The sequence below is a fragment of the Ornithorhynchus anatinus genome, chromosome 5 (genome assembly GCF_004115215.2).
Source record: "Ornithorhynchus anatinus isolate Pmale09 chromosome 5, mOrnAna1.pri.v4, whole genome shotgun sequence".
In the NCBI taxonomy this organism is placed as follows: domain Eukaryota; kingdom Metazoa; phylum Chordata; class Mammalia; order Monotremata; family Ornithorhynchidae; genus Ornithorhynchus; species Ornithorhynchus anatinus.
The window spans coordinates 56,577,718-56,596,771 of NC_041732.1; the positions used below are offsets into that span (position 1 = coordinate 56,577,718).

At 61.8% G+C, this 19,054-nt stretch overlaps 1 protein-coding gene across 3 annotated transcripts in view; it reads right to left on the reverse strand.

Annotated features, from left to right (window-relative positions):
- Positions 1 to 18,238, reverse strand: part of ACAP3 (ArfGAP with coiled-coil, ankyrin repeat and PH domains 3) — a 56,458-nt gene extending 38,220 nt beyond the window's left edge. For all 3 annotated transcript variants that reach the window (XM_029065927.2, XM_029065926.2, XM_029065925.2), the window contains exons 1-4: positions 18,112 to 18,238; positions 5,286 to 5,343; positions 1,862 to 1,981; positions 1,139 to 1,192 (exon numbers count right to left, since the gene is read on the reverse strand). In XM_029065927.2, coding sequence (XP_028921760.1) covers positions 1,139 to 1,192; positions 1,862 to 1,981; positions 5,286 to 5,343; positions 18,112 to 18,158 — 279 coding nt within the window. In that variant the 5' untranslated portion in view covers positions 18,159 to 18,238. The remainder of the gene's footprint in view (positions 1 to 1,138; positions 1,193 to 1,861; positions 1,982 to 5,285; positions 5,344 to 18,111) is intronic.
- Between the last annotated feature and the right edge of the window lie 816 nt (positions 18,239 to 19,054).

The following is a 19,054-nucleotide window of genomic DNA, read 5'->3' on the forward strand; positions in this document are numbered from 1 at the left end:
GGAGGAGGAGGACGGGGAGGGCAGGGGAATCTCCTGCCCAAGTAGACCCTCAACAGTCTAGGCCGGGGGAGAGGGAGGGGCTTCAGGTGTGGAGGCAGGGGGATGAGCTAGATGACCCCTCGCCAACCCCCTGATTTATCCGGATCCAGAATCCCCCAGCCTCGGCGTCCCTCCCTCTCCTTCCGGGGCTGGGAACCTTTACTCTGTGCTCCTCCTCCTTCACGGATACTTAGCGGTGGCAGAATTAACCAGAGAGGCAGGACCAGATGGGGGCGGATGGGGTCGGGGGTCACTACTCCCCTGCCCCTTCTTGGTCCTCCGAGCCTGGACGGAGGCCCTCCAGCCACCCCCTTGCCCCCAAGAGTTTCCCGGGCCCCTTCTTCTAAGATCTCTCCCAACCCCTCCACTTCCCTTCCCGGCCTTTCCCCAGCCCTGCCCCCGCAGCGGGACCCAGCAGACCCAAGCTGGAGCTTCCTGCCGCCGGGACCCCCTTTCCTGCAGCTTGCCCCCGCACCGTCCCCTGCACTTGGAGCCGCCGCTGCCCCCAGTTGTCTCTTTTCCGGCCGGTCGGGCGACAGCAGGGATGGCTATTTCAGAGCGGCGAGAGCCTGACCTGGCCCGGCAGCCAGCCCCGTCGTCTCCCTGGAATATCCCGAGGTATTTTCGGCACCCTCTACGCCCCTTCCCTTCCCCCCTGCGCCCCCACCCTGGGTCGGGTTTCGCTTCCCCTGCGACCCCTTCCCCAGCTTTTCTCCCCTCTTTCCAGCTTGGGCTCAGGTTCCCAATGGGCTTGGAGGCAGCCAAGGGGAGAGGGATGCCGGTCCGAGCCTCAGGCCAATTTGGTTGTGGCCCCTGCAATCGCGCGTCTTCGCCCTCCACCCCCAAGTGGCCCCCGTTTCCCCGGGGCAGTCCGCCACAGCCTGCTTTTGACCCCGATCACCACGCCCACGACTCCTTCTATCCCTCTTCCTGTCACCAATCCCATAGAAACAGGGAGGGAGGAAGAGAGACCAGGCCCAGACCGGGGGTTCCAGAGGACGGGAGTTGGGCCACCGTTCCCGGACCCCCCAGTGTGAGGGTGAAGTCGGGGAAGGTTGGAGGGGCGAAGGGTCGGGGGAGAGGGGAGGAGGCCCCTTACCATGTGGTAGTTGATCATTTCCTGCATGCTGTCCCCAAATTTGTCCAGACAGTCCTGAGCAAAGAGAGAGAAGGAGAGGTCGGCCAGAGGCAGCCGGAGGCCGGAGAGGTAATGGGGGTTCCGGGGTTGAGCCGAATTCACACGGTTGGAAGTTGACCCTTGACCCCAGGTACCAGGCAGGGGCTCTTCTGGGACTTTCCTGAGATCGGGTCCCCGAGAGGCCTGTCCAGGGGTAGTATAGAGGGTCCGGTTGGGGCAGGAGGGATCCACCCTGACTTCAGGATGGGCCAGCTGCCAGGAGAGGTTGCCTGATGCCACCAGCCACCAAAAGGGGCAAGGAGACCGGGGTGGGGGGCCAGGGGAGAGGTTGCTTGGCTCCCATTGCTCTCCCAGTCACAGACGGGAACACTGAGGCTTAAAGAAGCGGCAGCTTAGGGGAGGGATGAGAAATGGGTCCATGAAGGGGGAATCCTATGTCCCGTCCCCATCTGCGCCGGCTCACTCCAGCCCCCGGCTCCAGCTCCAGCCCCCGGCCCCTCCCCTGACTGGTGACAAATTGAGTCCAGGAGCTGATCCAGGGAGGCGTTCGGGATGCACCTCACCGCCCCCGCCCCCGGCCCCGCCAGCATCGCCTCACTGAGAAACAGGTCTGGATGGTGTTCTGGATGTGCCCCATCCCCACCCCCCCAGCCCCCCGTCCCTGCTCCCCCGGTCTCCCCTCACCGAGATGACCGCGTCGCTCTTGCACTGCTGGGACAGGTCCCGGACGCCGCTCACAAAGTGCTTGTTGGTGGTGATGTAGACCTTGCCCGCCTCGATCATCCCGCTGCAGAGCTTCACCAGCTGCCGGCCACGGTGGGGAGAAAGGTGCGTGTTACTGTCACTGTCACCTCCGCCACCGACAGTCGCCGTCCCCGTCACATCTCCAACCTCGCCCCCGTCACCGCCGGCCGTCGCCAGTCCGTCGCCACCGTCGGTCAGTCCCAGAGTCGGAGCTCCGTCGCCCCCATCACGGCCACCGTCGCCACTGTTCCCGCACCGTCGACGCCACTGTCCCAGTCAGTGCCGGAGTCACAGCTCCATCCATCCCCATATTCACGTTCACCGTAACCTCCACCCTCACGGCCGCCGTCACCGGCAGCATCCCATCACCATCACCACTGTCGACGGCACCGTCGGCCACTGCCAGTATCAGAAAGCCACCGGCGCCGTCGTCGCTGTTGCGGCCGCGGCCAGGCATCGCCGGTGTTACGCTACCATAATTACCGGTGTCACTGTTACCGTCACCATCACCATCGCCACTGTCAGTCGCCGCCACTATCGTAAAACCATCATCACATCGTCATCGTCACCACCACTGCCGGTCCCGGCCATGTCATAGGACCATAATTACCAGTGCCACAGTCACTGTCAGCACCGTCACCGGTCACCGCCACCCTCGTATCACCACTGTTGTCATCACCGCTGCCACCACCCGGGTAATAATAATAATAATAATAATAATAATGATGTTGGTATTTGTTAAGCGCTTACTATGTGCCGAGCACTGTTAAAAGCGCTGGGGGAGATACAGGGTAATCAGGTTGTCCCACGTGAGGCTCACGGTCTTAATCCCCATTTTACAGACGAGGGAACTGAGGCACCGAGAAGCGAAGTGATTTGCCCAAAGTCACACAACTGACATTTGGCGGAGCCGGGATTAGAACCCATGACCCCTGACGCCTAAGCCCGTGCTCTTTCCACTGAGCCACGCTGCATCACCACCACTGTCCCCTTCAACATCATCATCCCCATCCCCAGGGCAGTGCTCTGCACACAGTAGGAGCTCAATAACCACCAGTGATTGACATCACCAAGTCTGACCCGAGGGTCCCCCGGCCCCCACCCCGGCCATCTTCGGGGATGACCAAAGGGGCTTTCCTGGAAGAGAGGCAATGTGGCCTAGAGAAACAGTGTGGCCTAGTGGAGAGATCATGGACCCAGGAGTCAGATTTTACCTCATCTGTAAACCGGGGATGATGTGAGCCCCATGTGGGGCAGGGACCGTGTCCAACCTGATCAACTTGTATCTCCCCCAGTGCTTAGAACAGTGCCCGGCACATAGTAAGCGTTTAACAAGTACCGTGGCCAAAAAAAAAGGACCTGGGTTCTAATCCTGACTCTGCCGCTTGCCTGCTGTCTGACCTTGAGCAAATCACTTGACTTCTCTGTGACTCAGTTACCTCATCTGAAAACGGGGATTGAGACCGTGAGCCCCTTGTGGGACATAGACCGTGTCCAACCTGATTATCTTGTATCTACCTCAGCGTCGAGAAGGGTACCCAGCACATAGTAAGTGCTTAACAAAGACCGTTAAAAAAAAAAAAAAAAGAGGTGGCCTATTTGTGGGGTGAAAGAGGGGAAGGACGGTATCAGGAATGAGAGGTTTCACGGGGAGAGGCTGTTCCAGGCTGGAGGGAAGTTCTCGGGGGCAGCACAAGGTGAGGACACTTGGGGAGGGGCCCAGAGGGCATTTGGGTCAGGGAGGAGAGCAGGCAGAATGGGGAGTGGGAAAGGAGTCAGGCAGGCAGGTGCCCTCCTTGGCTCTGAAGGAGCGCTTAGTACAGTGCTCTGCACACAGTAAATACGATAGAATGAATGAATGAATGAATGTGTGACCTCCCCGACCTGGGGGCCCTGGGACAGAGCATCTAGTCTCGCCAACTGGAGGCCATACCTGTGGCACCTTTACCGTGTCCCGTAGCTGTCTCTGGCTCCTGCCCCCCGGCTCCTAGCCCAGACTCCTTGGATCCCTCTCCCCACCCCCTGCCTCTGGCTCCTGGCTCCGGCTCCTACCCCCTCACCCCGACTCCCGCCAGGGCCGGGGCTGAGGCTGAGCCTGCCACCTGCTAAGCTTCCCGGTGGGCCCCGGGCCAGGCCCCCATTTGAGCCCTCTGGCAATGACCAGCAGGCGAATGAGAGGCAAATAAGTCCCCATCTGGAGGGAGATGAAGCGCAGGCACATTTGGCTGCAGGGCTTCTCTACTGACCGGGAGCCAGCAGGCCCTTCCCACCGCCCAAACGGTTGATCCGTGGAATGCGTCGAGCGCTTACTGCGTGCCCAGCATTAGACTCGGCGCTCGGGAGAGGACGACGTCCACTTTCCAGAAAAACGATTCGGTCAGGCTGGGCAGGGTCCAGGGGAGCGGGGAGGGAGGAGGGAGGGAAGGTCGGCAGGGAGGCGGGGCTGTGTCCACTGGGTAGGAGATTTACAGCAGGGCTACCGGGCCAGGGGCATCGCCCCAACGGAAATCTCCTCTTCCTTCCCCATCTCCACTTCCTCTCCCGAGGGCCAATCCCTGCTCTCAGGCCCCACCTTGGTCCCGAGGCCTGTGGTCCGGGGAGGAAAGAGGAACCCGGGGGATGTTGCGGGGGGCTGGGGGGGCTCGCTCATATTTTCCTCCCTTGCAATCTCTCCAGGCCGAGGATGGCTCCCTTCCTCGCTCCCTCGCCCGCCCTGGCCTCCCGCCGCCCGCCCTCGACGGCCGGCGGCTCGCGCCGCCGTCACTGCCCCACAGACATCGACGGGAGGAAGGGGAGGAAACAGCTGCAGCTGCCGACATCTGGAGTCCAGACAGCCCCGGACTCCGGCCAGCTCCCCGGGAGAGGAAGCCAGCGCCGCGCTGCAACGTGGCGGTTTCCCAGGACGACGACTCTCGCTCACTCACACCGACACACCCGCTCGCACCCAGACCCCCGCCCTCTCTTGCACCCAGAGACACGCACACTCGCTGACACCCCCAGACGCACTCGAGGGCACGCACGCCCTGACACGCTCACACACGCTCGCACCCAGAGACGTACGCTCGATCCGAATTCTCACACACACTCACCCGCCCGCTCCCGCCCAGATAAACGCAGACTGTCCCGCACACTCGATCCCGATCCACACACGCACCCACGTGCACGTCCACCCGCATGCCCCGCTACCCGCCCCTCTCCCAGCCACCCCGAGCCCTTTCTGAACTGCGAAGAGATCCAGCGGCGGGGTCGTGAACCCGGGTAGGGAGGGAAGCCCAGGACCGGTACCCGCTCCCACTGCTGCCTCCCCCTCCCCCCACCCACCACCGCCAGTCCCTCCCCCACCATCTGTCCGTTGCTCTCTGACCTTGTCCAGTTTGGCCTCGATCTCCACCACATCCGTCTCCACCTCATCCAGCGTCGCCCTGAAACGAGACCGGTGGACCCAGGACGGGGAATGAGTGGGAGGTGAGGAAGGGGCGTGCCCCCGGGGAGAGAAGAGGGAGCAGGGTTTTAAAGCAGCCCACCACCTTACCCCCTCCTACCTCACCTCGCTTCTCTCCTTCTACAACCCGGCCCGCACACTCCGCTCCTCTAATGCCAACTTGTCACCGTGCCTCCATCTCGCCCGTCTCCCAGCCGACCCCTGGCCCACGTCCCGCCTCTGGCCCGGAACGCCCTCCCTCCTCAAATCCGCCAGACAATGACTGTCCCTCGCTTCGAGGCCTTATTGAAGGCCCATCTCCTCCAAGAGGCCTCCCCAGACTAAGCCCCACTTTTCCTCGTCTCCCACTCCCTTCCGCGTCGCCCTGACTCGCTCCCTTCGCTCTTCCCCCCCTCCCAGCCCGACAGCACTTGTGCACATATCTCTCATTTTATTCATTTGTTTGGATGTCTGTCTCCCCCTCTCTAGACCGTGAGCTCGTTTTGGGCAGGGAATGTCACTGTTTATTGTTGTATTGTACTTTCCCAAGCACTCAGTACAGTGCTCTGTACACGGTGAGCGCTTAATAAATACGATTGAATGAATGATTGAATGAAGGAACGGGGGGGGGGGGGGCAGCGGCAGGTATCTATTCAGCACCCTCTCTTCCAAGTGGCTGGGAAGGACAAGAGAAGCATAACACGTTTCCCGCCCTTGAGGAGTTTCCACTCTAACAGGCTTCCAAATACTCATGAGCAGGAGAACAAGAATCCATGGAATTGCACGTTCAGTCGAATACACATTTATCGCCACAAGTGCTGGGGACGGGCCCAAAAAATACATAGATTGGTGCAAGAGGAGGCGGAAGTCTTGAGATTTGGGTGGTGAGGATTAGTCGGGCGGGCTTGTTAGAGTAGGAGCAGGAGGGATTTTTGGAGGGATTTGAAGGGGGGGAGGGCTGAGTCTGGAGGATCTGTAGGGAAGGGAGTTCCGGGCTCTGGGGTCAATGCGAATAAAGGGCCAAATGGGGGCAAGAGGAGAACGGGGTACAGCAGGAGGGGGCTTGGGAGGGGCAAAGAAGGTGGGCAGGGGAAAAGGTGGGGAGGGGGAATTGATAGAGAGTCCTGGAGTCAGTGGCAATCCACTCTAATCAAGGGCATTTATTGAGCTCTTACAATGTGCAGAGCACTGTACTAAGCACTTGGGAGAGTACAGAGTGGGTAGCCACGTTCCCTGCTCACAGTGAGCTCACAGACTCTTTGCTTGACACGGAGGGAGATGGCCAGCCACCGGAGGGACTCATTCCTTCATTCGATCGTATTTATTGAGCACTGACTGTGCGCAGAGCACTGTACTAAGTGCTTGGGAGAGGACGACACAACACACATTCCCTGCCCACAACGAGCTTACAGTCTGGGGTCGGGAAAAGACAAAAGGAGGTGTGTACCGAGTGGCGTTTCGGGAAGATGATCCGGGCGGCAGTGTGGAGCGTGGGCTGAGGGGGGAAAACTGGACATGGGAAGGCCAGAGAGAGCACAGTACAATAGCCCAATCGTGATCCGAAGAGAGCTAGAAGTAGGCTCCTTCTAGGCGCTAAGTTCACTGTGGGCAGGGAACATGTCTACCAATTCCGTTGCACTGTACTCTCCCAAGTGCTCAGCCCGGTGCTCTGCACGCAGTAAGGACTCACTAAAAATCACTGATTGACTGATCGAGAACTTGAACCGGGGAATGTTGGATGAGTGGACAGGGAGAAAGAAGATCGGCGAAATGTGTTAAGGAAAAATCATCAAGGGTTTGTAGCAGATTGGAAGTGTGAGACTGGAGGAAAGTAGTGGGTTTCAGGGCTGTGGTCACAGGGTGGATGGTGGTGTTGCCCATGGAGATGGAGCAGTTCATTCATTCATTCAATCGTATTTATTGAGTGCTCACTGTGTGCAGAGCACTGGACTACGCGGTTGGGAAAGTACAAGAGAACAATAAACAGCGACACTCCCTGCCCACAACGAGCGCACGGTCTAGAGGTGGAGGAGACAGACATCGGTACAGATAAATAAAATGACAGATCCGAACACAGGTGCTGCGGGGCTGGAGGGGGGACGACCAAAGGGAGCAAGTGAGGGTGACGTAGAAGAGAGTGGGAGATGAGGAAAAGTGGGGCTTAGTCAGGGAAGGCTTCATGGAGGAGATGGGCCTTCAGTAAGGCTTTGAAGTGGGGGAGAATAATGGTCTGGCGGATTTGAGGAGGGAGGGCATTCCGGGCCGGAGGCAGGACTTGGGCAAGGGGTTGGCGGTGAGACGGGCGAGATGGAGGCACAGTGAGAAGGTTAGCGGCAGAGGAGCAAAGTTTGCGGACTGGGTTGTAGAGGGAGAGAAGTGAGGTGAGGTAGGAGGGGGCAAGGTGATGGGACTGCTTTAAAGCCAGGAGTGAGGAGTTTTTGTTTGTTACAGAGGTGGATGGGAAATCACTGGAGTTTTTTGAGGAGGAGGGTGACGTGACCTGAACATTTTTATGCAAAAATGACCTGGGCAGCAGCGTGAAGTATGGACTGGAGTGGGAAACTGGGAAGACAGGAGGGCTTAGGAGAGAAGATGAGAAATTCAATTTGGGACGTAGTGAAGTGGAGGTGATAGCATCGCTACTCAGATCAAGGGGAATCTTCCTTCTCCTGCCAGACAGACACATACACACACACGCACAGGGGAGAACAGGTGGGGAGTGAGTATTTCCCTCACAGATGTGGCCAGATGTTCAGGAATCCCCTAACAGGGGCGGGGGGCTCCCACAGGAGCTGCAAAGGATGGTGTGAGACACACAGTCACAAACAGTAACGATAACTATAATAATAATAATTGCGCTGTTCGTTAAGCGCTTTCTACGTGCCAGGCACTGTCCTAAGCGCTGGGGTGGATACAAGCAAATCAGGTTGGACGCAGTTCCTGTCCCAAGTGGGGATCACAGTCTCAATCCTCAGTTTACAGATGAGGTAACTGAGGCCCGGAGATGTGAGGCGTCTTGCGCAAGGTCCCACAGCAGACGAGCGGCGGAGCCGGCATTACTTTCAGACTCCCGGGCCCGTGCTCGATCCACTGGGCCGTGTCGTTTACGGTAACACACGCAGGTTCCCACGCACAACTACAGTCACACACAGACACATAGAAAAAGACGCTCCCACACTCACATTTACAGTCACACACACACTGACACACAGTGACCCACACAGTCGCACCCATCCAAACCCACAAAGAAGCTGAGATATTTACTGCCACGCCCCAGGCACACACCGACACAGTCTTACCACCAAAGTTTCTCAGGGGTGGAGTTGGGGGGCTCTGGTTTAAACTCCCCCACGTCCGCCAAAGGGCCGACCTCCATCGGCACCGGGATTCCCCCCGGGGGGCAGAGAGGAGACACCCCCCCCCACTCATTCATCGGGGGGCCAAAGAGCAATTTTCTGGTGTGGGCGTAAAAGGGGTGCTCCATCTCTGCCCCCGAAGACTCTGGTAAGCTGGGGGAGGGATGGACAGTGCCGGAGGCAGGCAACCGGACAGGATGACCTCTAGGGATCCCCACCAGTCCGGGAAGTCTCTGGCTTCCTGAGATGTCCACCTCGGGGACATTTAATAATAATAATAATCACTGTGGCATCTGTCAAACGCTTACTAGGTGTCAGGCACCGCACTAAGCGCTGGGGTGGATGCAGGCAGATCGGGTTGGACGCAGTCCCGGTCCCACATGGGGCTCACAATCTCAATCCCCATTTTATAGACGAGGTCACTGAGGCACGGAGAAGTGAAGTGACTTGCCCAAAATCACCCAGCCGACAAATGACGGAGCCGGGACACTTGGAACCCACAGCCCTCCCCAATCCCGAAGCCGGGTCCTGCCCTCTGAGTGGCCGTGGGGCCGGACCTCTCGGACCCACGCCCCGGGGGTCGGATGTCGGCGCCGACCTCGCCGCCGCCTGAGCCTGCGAGCTGGATGCCGCAGGGGCTCGGAAGGGGTCGGTCCGTGGTCCCCCGGGGGGTTTCGAGGCGGCGGAGGCATCTGTCCCCTGGCAAAATCCCACCAGCCCCTCCTTCCAGAACCGGGCCCATCGGACCTGCAGATAATGATAATAATAATGTTGGTATTTGTTAAGCGCTTACTATGTGGAGAGCACGGTTCTAAGCGCTGGGGTAGACACAGGGGAATCAGGTTGTCCCACGTGGGGCTCACAGGCCTAATCCCCATTTTACAGATGAGGGAACTGAGGCGCAGAGAAGTTAAGTGACTCGCCCACAGTCACACAGCTGACAAGTGTCGGAGCCGGGATTCGTAACCCATGACCTCTGACTCCAAAGCCCGTGCTCTTTCCACCGAGCCACGCTGCTTCTCAGACCAACCCAACCCCCGGTCCTACCCCCCTGCCCGGCACGATTCCTCCCTCAGGAACTTCCACGACCACAGCGGCCCCCGGCCGACCACGAGCACCAACGCAAGTCTCTGCTGCCCACGACCCCCAGACGCACGTGGGCCTGCACACCCCCCCCTCCACGCAGGACTGACCCTCAGAGCTGCTGGAAGGCGGTAGGCAGAGGAGACAAATGGCTTGGGATGGCGCTCACGGACACCAGATGGGATGTCATCGCGTGCGTGTTGCTGGACCCGCAGAAGCAGCGTGGCCCAGTGGATAGAGCCCGGCCTGGGAGCCAGATGGACCCGGGTTCTAAGCGTGGCTTGGTGGAAAGAGCCCGGGCTTGGGAGTCGGAGGTCATGGGTTCGAATCCCAGCTCTGCCACTTATCAGCCGTGTGACGGTGGGCATGTCACTTAACTCCTCTGTGCCTCAGTCACCTCATCTGTAAAATGGGGAGGAAGACTGTGAGCCTCCCGCGGGACAACCCGATGACCCTGTATCTACCCCAGCACTTAGAACAGTGCTCTGCACATAGTAAGCGCTTAACAAATACCAACATTATTATCCCTGTTCTGCCACTTGCCGGCTGCATGACGTTGGGGAAGTCGCTTAACTTCTCTGAGCCCAAGTTATCTCATCTGTAGAATGGGGATTAAGACGGTGAGCCCTAGGTGGGACAGGGACCGTGTCCCACCTGATTAGCTTGTACCTACCCCAGCGCTTAAAACAGTGCGCGATACATAGTAAGCGCTTAACAAATGCCATCATTATTACTATTATTACCTACCCCAACACTTAGAACAGTGCCTGACACATAGTAAGTGCTTAACAGATCCCATCATGCTTTTTATTGTTATTATTACAATTATGATGTGAGATGCGCCATTTTGAGGACACCTACCCAAATTTACAGCGTGCCCCAGGGGAACCCCTGGTCCTCCCACGGGCTCCAGAGCCTCCGTGACATCCCCCGCCCGGGCCCCTGGCAACCAGATATCGCTTTGGAGCCACGGGATTCGTGGGCGGGAGCCGAGGGGAAGGAGGCCGGACACTTGGAATAAAAATACCGGCCACGAGGACATCCGGTGCTCAGCAGCACCCGGCAGGGCAGGGTGGCTGGAAACCAGACCGTTACCGCAGCCTAAACCTGGACGACTGGCCACTCTGGCGACCGGTCAGAAGGCAGCCCGGGCCCTGGTCTTGGACCCTGGAATCAAGCCACGAGGGTCAACCGCCCCTCTGGCCGGATCCAGTGGGTTAATGATTTCACTCTGCCCCACTGGAGCTCACGGGGACCCCATCCCCCTCGCCCCTATGCCCACCGACCCCGGGTGTAGCTCCCGCTGCCCACACGGTTCCCTCCCCGAGGTCCCTGAGGGGTCAGACGTCCCCCTCCCCCGCCCCTCACGGCCCCACCCAAGGTCTCTGGCTGGAATCGGCCAGTTGGTCCAGTTCACAACCGACGCATGGCCCGTTCCCCTGGAGCTGGGCTCCAGCTCCGGGCCCGGCCCCCAGTCCCGATTCCAGGCCAATTCCGCCCCCCCCCGCACGGCCCCAGCCCCTAGCGTGCCCCCGGGTCCACCCCTCGGGCCCAGCCCCCACACCGTCCCCCAGCTCTAGCCCAGCCCAGCGACTAGTAGGCCGTAACTACCCTAGCATTTAACACAGTGCTGGGCACGGAGCGAGCGCCGAACCAATTCCCCAATTTTTATAATTATCCTCCTGCAGAAAGCCAGTCGGCAAACCCCCATCCCGGCCACGGCTCCGGAAATCCAGCACACACGGCCAGAGAGGAGAGAGCCGGTTTGCGGCGGTGGCGCTGCCTGATCTTAATGGAGACCGCAACCTGGTTCCCTTTAGGTCCTGGGTTCCTTCTCCCGGCCTGGTCTCTCCGCCCCCTCCCCCTCTGGCCTGGGGAACCCCCAGCTCCGCCACCCGGCCCAGCCTCCTCGCCCGTCGCCTGCCCCCCGTCCAGGATGGCCGGACGCAGCCTTGAGCCCGAGGCTGAGGCCGGGCCGGGGCCCGGGCCTGAGCCCCGGCTCCTTCCGAAGGTCCGGTCGGGGGGCCGGGGGGCCGGGGGGCCGGATCCGGGAGCACACACAGGCTCTTTGTGCCGACCGGGAGAGCGCTCTGCTCCTTCCTGCTGTTGTTTCCACCCTGTTCTCCCTGCGTCTCAAAAGTCTCAAAGACAGGAACTAGGTCAGTAGTGGCCAGGGGGTGAAAGGAGGGAGTCGGCCTCACAGGGAGACAACGGCCTGCCTCTCTCTCTCTCTCCTCCTCCCTCTCCCCCCCCCCCCATTTGCTGTTCCTCGCTTTCCCTCCTCCTCTCCCCGCTCCCTTCCTACCCCCCTCATGGCTCCCTCTCTCCTCCCCAGCTGCTGGCTGCTGCAGCTCCTCTCCCCACGGGGACGGGGGACTTAAATATTCACTCCACTTGGCAACTTTTTCCGGACGGACGGATGAGACTCCGTCACGCCCAGCCCGGCCAGCTGCTCCTCATTTGTACCGAAAGACATCGGGTCTCGCCGCCCCCACCGTGGGGTGAGGGGGAGACAGGGAGCAAATCATCCAGACCTCCGCCTGCCTGACCGGGATAGCTCTCCTTCGCTAGAGCAGGGCTCACCAGGGCTGGAGGGGGGAGACGGGGGCTGCTGTGAGCCGACCACCGGCGGCGGGGACACGTTCTGGGGAGCAGAGGCCCTGATACTGATGAAAACCCTGAAACGGCCCAGCGGGCAGGGAGGACACACGTGGCCGGTAGCAGGCGAATGCCCCTCCAGAGGCAGGGAGGCCCACAGAAGGGAGACCGGGCCCGGTGAACTCTGTCTGGGAAATAAAAAGCGGAGAAGAAAGCACCAGAAACTCGATCATTCATTCGCTCATCCGATCCTATTTATTGAGCGCTGAGGCACCGTACTGAGTGCTGAGGAGAGTACCGTACAACAGTAAACCGACACGTCCCCTCCCACGGTGAGCTTCCAGTCTAGACGGGGGGTGGGGGGGCGACGACGGACATTACTATAAATAAATTCCAGATACGTACGTGAGTGCTGGGGGGCCGGGGGGCAGCGAGAGGAGAGCAAAGGGAGCAAGACGGGGTGACGCAAACGGGAATGGGAGAAGAGGAAGGTGGGGCTTAGGCTGGGAAGGCCTCTTGGAGGAGACGCGCCGTCAGTAAGGCTTTGCCGGGGGAGAGTCACTGTCTGTTGGATTTGAGGAGGGAGGGCGACCGTGACGTCCCACCCCCCCGCCCTTACCCCGCCGATACCGAAGCGTCCGTGGACGGGGCAAGAGGTAGGTGGGGGTCACGGGGGTCGCTCCGAATCTCGTCACAGACCGGGCCTTGCCGGCCAGGCACCCTCGAACCTCAAATTAGACGAGGGTCACCCCCTCCAGGCTTCTGCCTCCGTGGCCCGCGGCCAGCCCCTGGGCACGCTGACCCGTGTGGCTCTCCCAGGCTGAATGGGGCACGAAACCCACCATCCTCTTACGTCAATCATTCAATCGGGAGAGCTTATTCCTGCCCACACACACACACACACACACACACACAGAGGCAGCAGAGAGCTTAGTGGGTCAAGGAGGGTCGGGCTTGTGAGAGAGAAAGTGAAGAGATGAATCAGGGAGGTCTTCCTGGAGTCGGGTGGATTTCTCCAGGCCCAGCACGGTCCGTTCCCAACCCCTGAGGCTCAGCCGTCACGGGGTCGGGGGGTGATTAGAGTAATGCGGGGAGGGACTGAAGACGGGCCTGAGTTGAGTCCAAAATGACGGGAACGAGGTGGGATTGGAGTCAGGGTGGGCGGGCGTGGGCGCGGGCTCCGTTCCCTGAAAATCCAAGGAAGGAAAATCCCCGATCCGAAGCCTCGGGAGGGAGCGGGGAGCGAGCCGAGGCAGAGTCTCAGCCCGGCCCGGGACCGCGCCCCCTTGGCGGGCGTGTGGGGACCCGCTAGAGCCGGCCGCCTGGCTCCCTGCCCTCCACCCCGCCCAGCTTGGATGCCCCACTGTTCTGGGGCTACCCCTCGCCGAGCGTTTGGAGATACTGCTCCGGCGGAGCGGACGGGGCCGGGGGCCCTCAGGAAGGGAGGGTCACCAAGGAAGACTCCCTGAAGGGTCGGCTTCGAGCGCAGCCCGGTGGAATGAGCCCCTTCCCCGAGATCCGACAGCGCCCGCTCCCCGCCCGTGACCCCTCCGGGAAAGGGCCTCCCCGGGGGCGGACGGCGGCGAGCCGGGCAACCGACTCTCCGGACGCCTCTGGCCAACTGTCCGGCCACGGGGCCGGACCCCCACCCCAGCCGGCGGCAAAGCGGCACCGTCCTCTTCCTCACCGTCGCGGCCTCAACCGGCCTTCGACGGATTGTTTGCTCCCGACGCCGGGAACGGCCCGCCTCCGAAACCCACTCCGCCTTCCCCGGCTAACTGGGTCCCTCGCCACGTGCGGACACCCCCGCCCCCCCATCCCGCCTACAAGCCCCAAGGTGACCCGGCTCGGAGTCGCCCCGCTTAGGCGTCGCGTCATCTGATCTAGAAAGATGGGGCGGCACCTCCCCTCCCTCCCCGCCGCCCTAGGTCGGCTCCGTCCCCCCCCGCCCCAGGTGTCCCGCCCCCACCCCGTCCCCTCGGCCCCCACCCACCCGGCCCACTTTAGGGGTGCGGGGTCAGGAGGAGGAGGAGGAGGGGAGAACCGAGGCTCAGAGAGGACCTGGGATCGAGTAGGCCGGAAGGCCCAGGCGTCCTGGCCTCCGGCCCCCCCGTCCCCTCGCCCCCCAGGCCCGACAGCGGGAGGGACATCCACAGCTGCCACCCGGGACCGAATGTGCCAAAGCTATTGACTCAGCGAGCCCACGCGACACCCACGCGCCTCGCACGCCTGACTCAGCCTCCTGGACTCCCCACATGGTGGAGACATGGGGGGCCCTCCCCCCCCCCACCCAGGCCCTGTCCCCTCACCCCCAGAATAGCACCCGTACCCCCAACCCCCTCCGGGGAGGACGCAGGGGGACGTACGGGTCAGAGGCCGGGCCCCCCGGCTTCCGACCCCGCCTCCCGACCGGACACCCCAGCGTCCGGACACCCAGTTATGCAGCTTAGAGAGAAACCGGGCGGGCAGACGGGACCTTGCAAATCCGCATTTAGAAACCGGTGGAAATCGGAGGGAGGGTCAGCTCCAGGTAGCCCAGGGGTCCCCCCGAATATTCCGTCCCCCAAGAGGCCCGGTGAGTCCACCGTGCCCTAAACGTTTCCCCGATGGTGGCCCTGCCCCTGGCCGAGAGGACTGTCCCCGTTGGTCACGGGCTTTAATAATAATAATGTTGGTATCTGTTAAGCGCTTACTAGGTGCCGAGCACCGTTCTAAGCGCTGGGGTAGACCCAGGGGAATCGGGTTGTCCCACGTGGGCCTCACGGTCTTAATCCCCATTTTACAGATGAGGTAACTGAGGCACAGAGAAGTGAAGTGACTGGCCCAAAGTCACACAGCTGACAAGTGGCCGAGCCGGGATTCGAACCCATGAACTCTGACTCCAAAGCCCGTGCTCTTTCCACTGAGCCACGCTGCTTCTCTTCTAGCCTTTCTAGCCGGAGGCTCCCGCGGGGGCCCGGAGAGTCGCTCCGAATGCTCCCAAATAGCCCCGGCAGCGGTCCCCCGCTTCCATCCCATCGATCCCCGTGGTCGAACCGGGACGGGGAACCGGATCCAGCATCCCGGAGACCCTCCCGAGGCCCCGGCCAGAGCTGGCCCCGGGGGTCCGGGCTTGGGACAGGCTAACAGGTCTCCGGCCAAGCCCGCGGTGACTCCCTTTCTCCCTCCTGTCCAGTTTGGGGCTCAAAGGCGCCGCAGAGTCAAGCCGGGAGCATCCCAGCCCTGAGGGGGGTGGGTGGGTGTTGTGTGCGTGGAGGGGGGGGAGAAACACGTCAGAGTCTACCCCACCCGGAACAAAAATCAGTCCCCACTAGTGGACGGAGCACGGGCCTGGGAGGCAGAGGTTCTGGGTTCTAATCCCAACTCCGCCACCTCTCTGCTATAAAATTGTGGTACTGGTTAAGCGCTTACTGTGTGCAAAGCGCTGTTCTGAGCGCTGGTGGATACGAGGCGATCGGGTTGTCCCACGTGGGGCTCACAGTTTTTTAAGCCCCATTTGACAGATGAGGGAACCGAGGCCCGGAGAAGCGAAGCGACCCGCCCAAGGTCACCCAGCTGACTAGCGGCGCAGCCGGGATTCGAACCCGTGACCTCTGACTCCCAAGCCCGGGCTCCTTCCACTGAGCCACGCTGCTCCTCTATGTGGCCTCGGGCCAGTCACTTCACTTCTCCGGGCCTCAACGATCTCCTCTGTAAAATGGGGATGAAGACCGGGAGCCCCAGCTGGGACAAGGGACTGTGCCCAACCCGATTTGCTGGTATCCACCCCGGCGCTTAGGACAGTGCCTGGCTCGTAGGAAGCGCTTAACAGATACCACTATCATTACTATCAGTGAAGGGCCCCGCTCAGAGAGGATCTGTCGACTTGCACACACACAGACAGACGGAGAGCACCTGCTCCCGGAAGCAGCGTGGCTCAGTGGAAAGAGTCCCCTGGCCGGACGTCGGGCGTGCACCCTCGCGCACGTGCAGAGACACGTCCGCGCACGCGTACCCAGGCCACGGTCGGGCAGGGCAGGCCCACGGACCCCCCGCCCCCCGCTCGTTCGGCTTCTGTTTCCGGGTCGGGGGCATCGGGGGGGGGATCGGGGTGGGGGGGGATGGGGAAGGGGGATCGGGGGAGGGGGCGCCTCCTTCGGGAATGAGCCGATCGATCCCGGCCCGGCTTCCGGCCCGCCCCACGGACACAGCCTCACAGACGGACGGTCGCGTACTCCGATGGACACACACACACACGAGTGTCTCTCCCTCCCTCCCACACTAACACACACATGCTCAGAGACAGTCACACACTCCCATCGGCCCTCACACACACACACACACACATTCAGAGACTGTCACACTCAGATGGTCCCTCCCAAACACACACATATACACCCTCAGAGACAGTCATACTCGGATGGTCCCCCCCCCCACTCTCTCCCTTTCACATATACACACACACACACACACACTCAGAGACAGTTACACACTCGGATGGTTCCCTGTCTCGCTCTCACACCCACAGACATACACTCAAAAATGGTTCTCCGTCTCACACACGGACACACACACACACACACACACTCAGAGATGGTTACACACTTAAATGGTTCCCCATCTCACACAGACACACACACACACACAGAGGGTTACACACTTAAATGGTTCCCCATCTCACACACAGACACGCACACATACACACTCAGAGACAGTTACACACTCGGATGGTTCTCTGTCTCTCACACACGCATAGACACACACACAAAGGCAGCTCCACACTCAGAGGGTTCCCCATCTTTGTCTCTCTCTCTCTCTCTCTCTCACACACACACACACACTGACAGTTGCACACCCGGATGGTCCCCCGGTCTCTCTCTCTCTCTCACACACACAGAGACAGTTGCACACTTGGTTGGTCCCCTGTCTCTCACTCACTCACACACACACACATATTTGCACACTTGGATGGTCCTGTCTCTCTGTCACACACAGACACGCACACACAGAGGCAGTTGCACACTTGGATGGTCCCGTCTCTCTCTCTCACACACACATTTGCACACTCGGATGGTCCCCTGTCTCTCACTCACTCACACACACACACACACATATATTTGCACACTTGGATGGTCCTGTCTCTCTGTCACACACAGACACGCACACACAGAGGCAGTTGCACACTTGGATGGTCCCGTCTCTCTCTCTCACACACACATTTGCACACTCGGATGGTCCCCTGTCTCTCTCTCACGCACACACACACACACAATCTGCACACTCGGATGGTCCCCTGTGTCTCTGTCACACACCGACAGACACACTCACACAGAGGCAGTTGCACACTCGGATCTCCCCGCCCCCCGTCTCTCTCTGTGTGTCACACGCACATTTGCACACTCGGATGGTCCCCTGGGTGTGTGTCTCTCTCTGTGTCACACGCACAGAGACATCTGCACACTCGGATGGTCCCCTGGGTCTCTCTGTCACCCACAGACACCTCCTCCCCCCCCCCCCCCCCGAGGCAGGTGCCCCCTCGGACCCACGAGGAGCGGGGGGCAGCCGGCGCGGCCGAGGGATGACAGCCGGCAGAGGGGGCGGGCGCGCGCCCGCGCGTGCCCGCCTTTGTGTGGCTGAGCGCGGGCCGGGGCGCGGGCACGGCGCGGGCGCGGCCCCGGGGCGGGGGAAGGGTGGGGGGGGGGGGTCCCCGTCCCTGCCCCCCCCCCCCCCCCCGCCCCGCCGCGGGATCTCACCTGAATCGGGGCGAGTCCTTGACGCACTCCTCGAACTCCACCGTCATGTCGGCGGCGCGCCGGGCCCCGCCGCCCGGCTCTGCTGTGCGAAGCGCTGCGCGGCGGCGTGGGGCGGGGCGGGGCGGGGCGGGGGCGTCGGGCCGCACCGGGCTCTCAGAGGGGAAGGGGCATCTCCCTCCCTCCGTCCCTCCGTCCCTCCGTCCCTCCGTCCCTGCGGCTCCTCCGTCCGCCCGGGGCTGCGGCCGCTGCGGCTCCGGGGACGCCCGACTGTCACCGCCCGGGGAGCGTCGCCCGACTCCTCCCTCTCCTCCTCCTCCGGCGCCGGACACGCCCCCGAAGGCCGCTCGGCTCCGATCGGCTCGCACCCTCTCGGGACACGCCCCCTGCCGGACTTGGCCTATCGGGTCACGCCCCGCCGGCCACGCCCCCGCAGGCCGGTCCAATCGGGCCCCATCCTCTCGAGCCACGCCCCCCCCCGGACTTGGCCTATCGGGTCGCGCCCCGCGGGCCCCGCCCCCCAGGCCCCGCCCCGCCGTCCTTGTCCTATCGAGCCCCACCCTCTCGAGCCACGCCCCCCGGGGCTTGTCCTATCGGGTCACGCCCCGCCGGCCACGCCCTCCGCAGGCCGGTCCAATCGGGCCCCACCCTCTCAGGCCCCGCCCCCCCCGCTGACCTTATCCTATCAGGTCACGCCCCTCAGACCACGCCCCCGCAGGCCACGCTCCGGAGGTCCGTTTCCTATCGAGCCCCACCCTCTCAGGCCACGCCCCCCGCAGGGCTTGTCCTATCAGATTTCGCCCCGCCCTCCACGGACCACGCCCCCCGCAGGCCGCCTCCCGCAGGCCCCACCCTCTCAGGCCCCGCCCCCGCAGGCCGTGTCCTATCAGGTCACGCCCTCTCAGGCCCCGCCCCCGCCCCGCCCCCCGGCCCAGCGCGCCTGCTC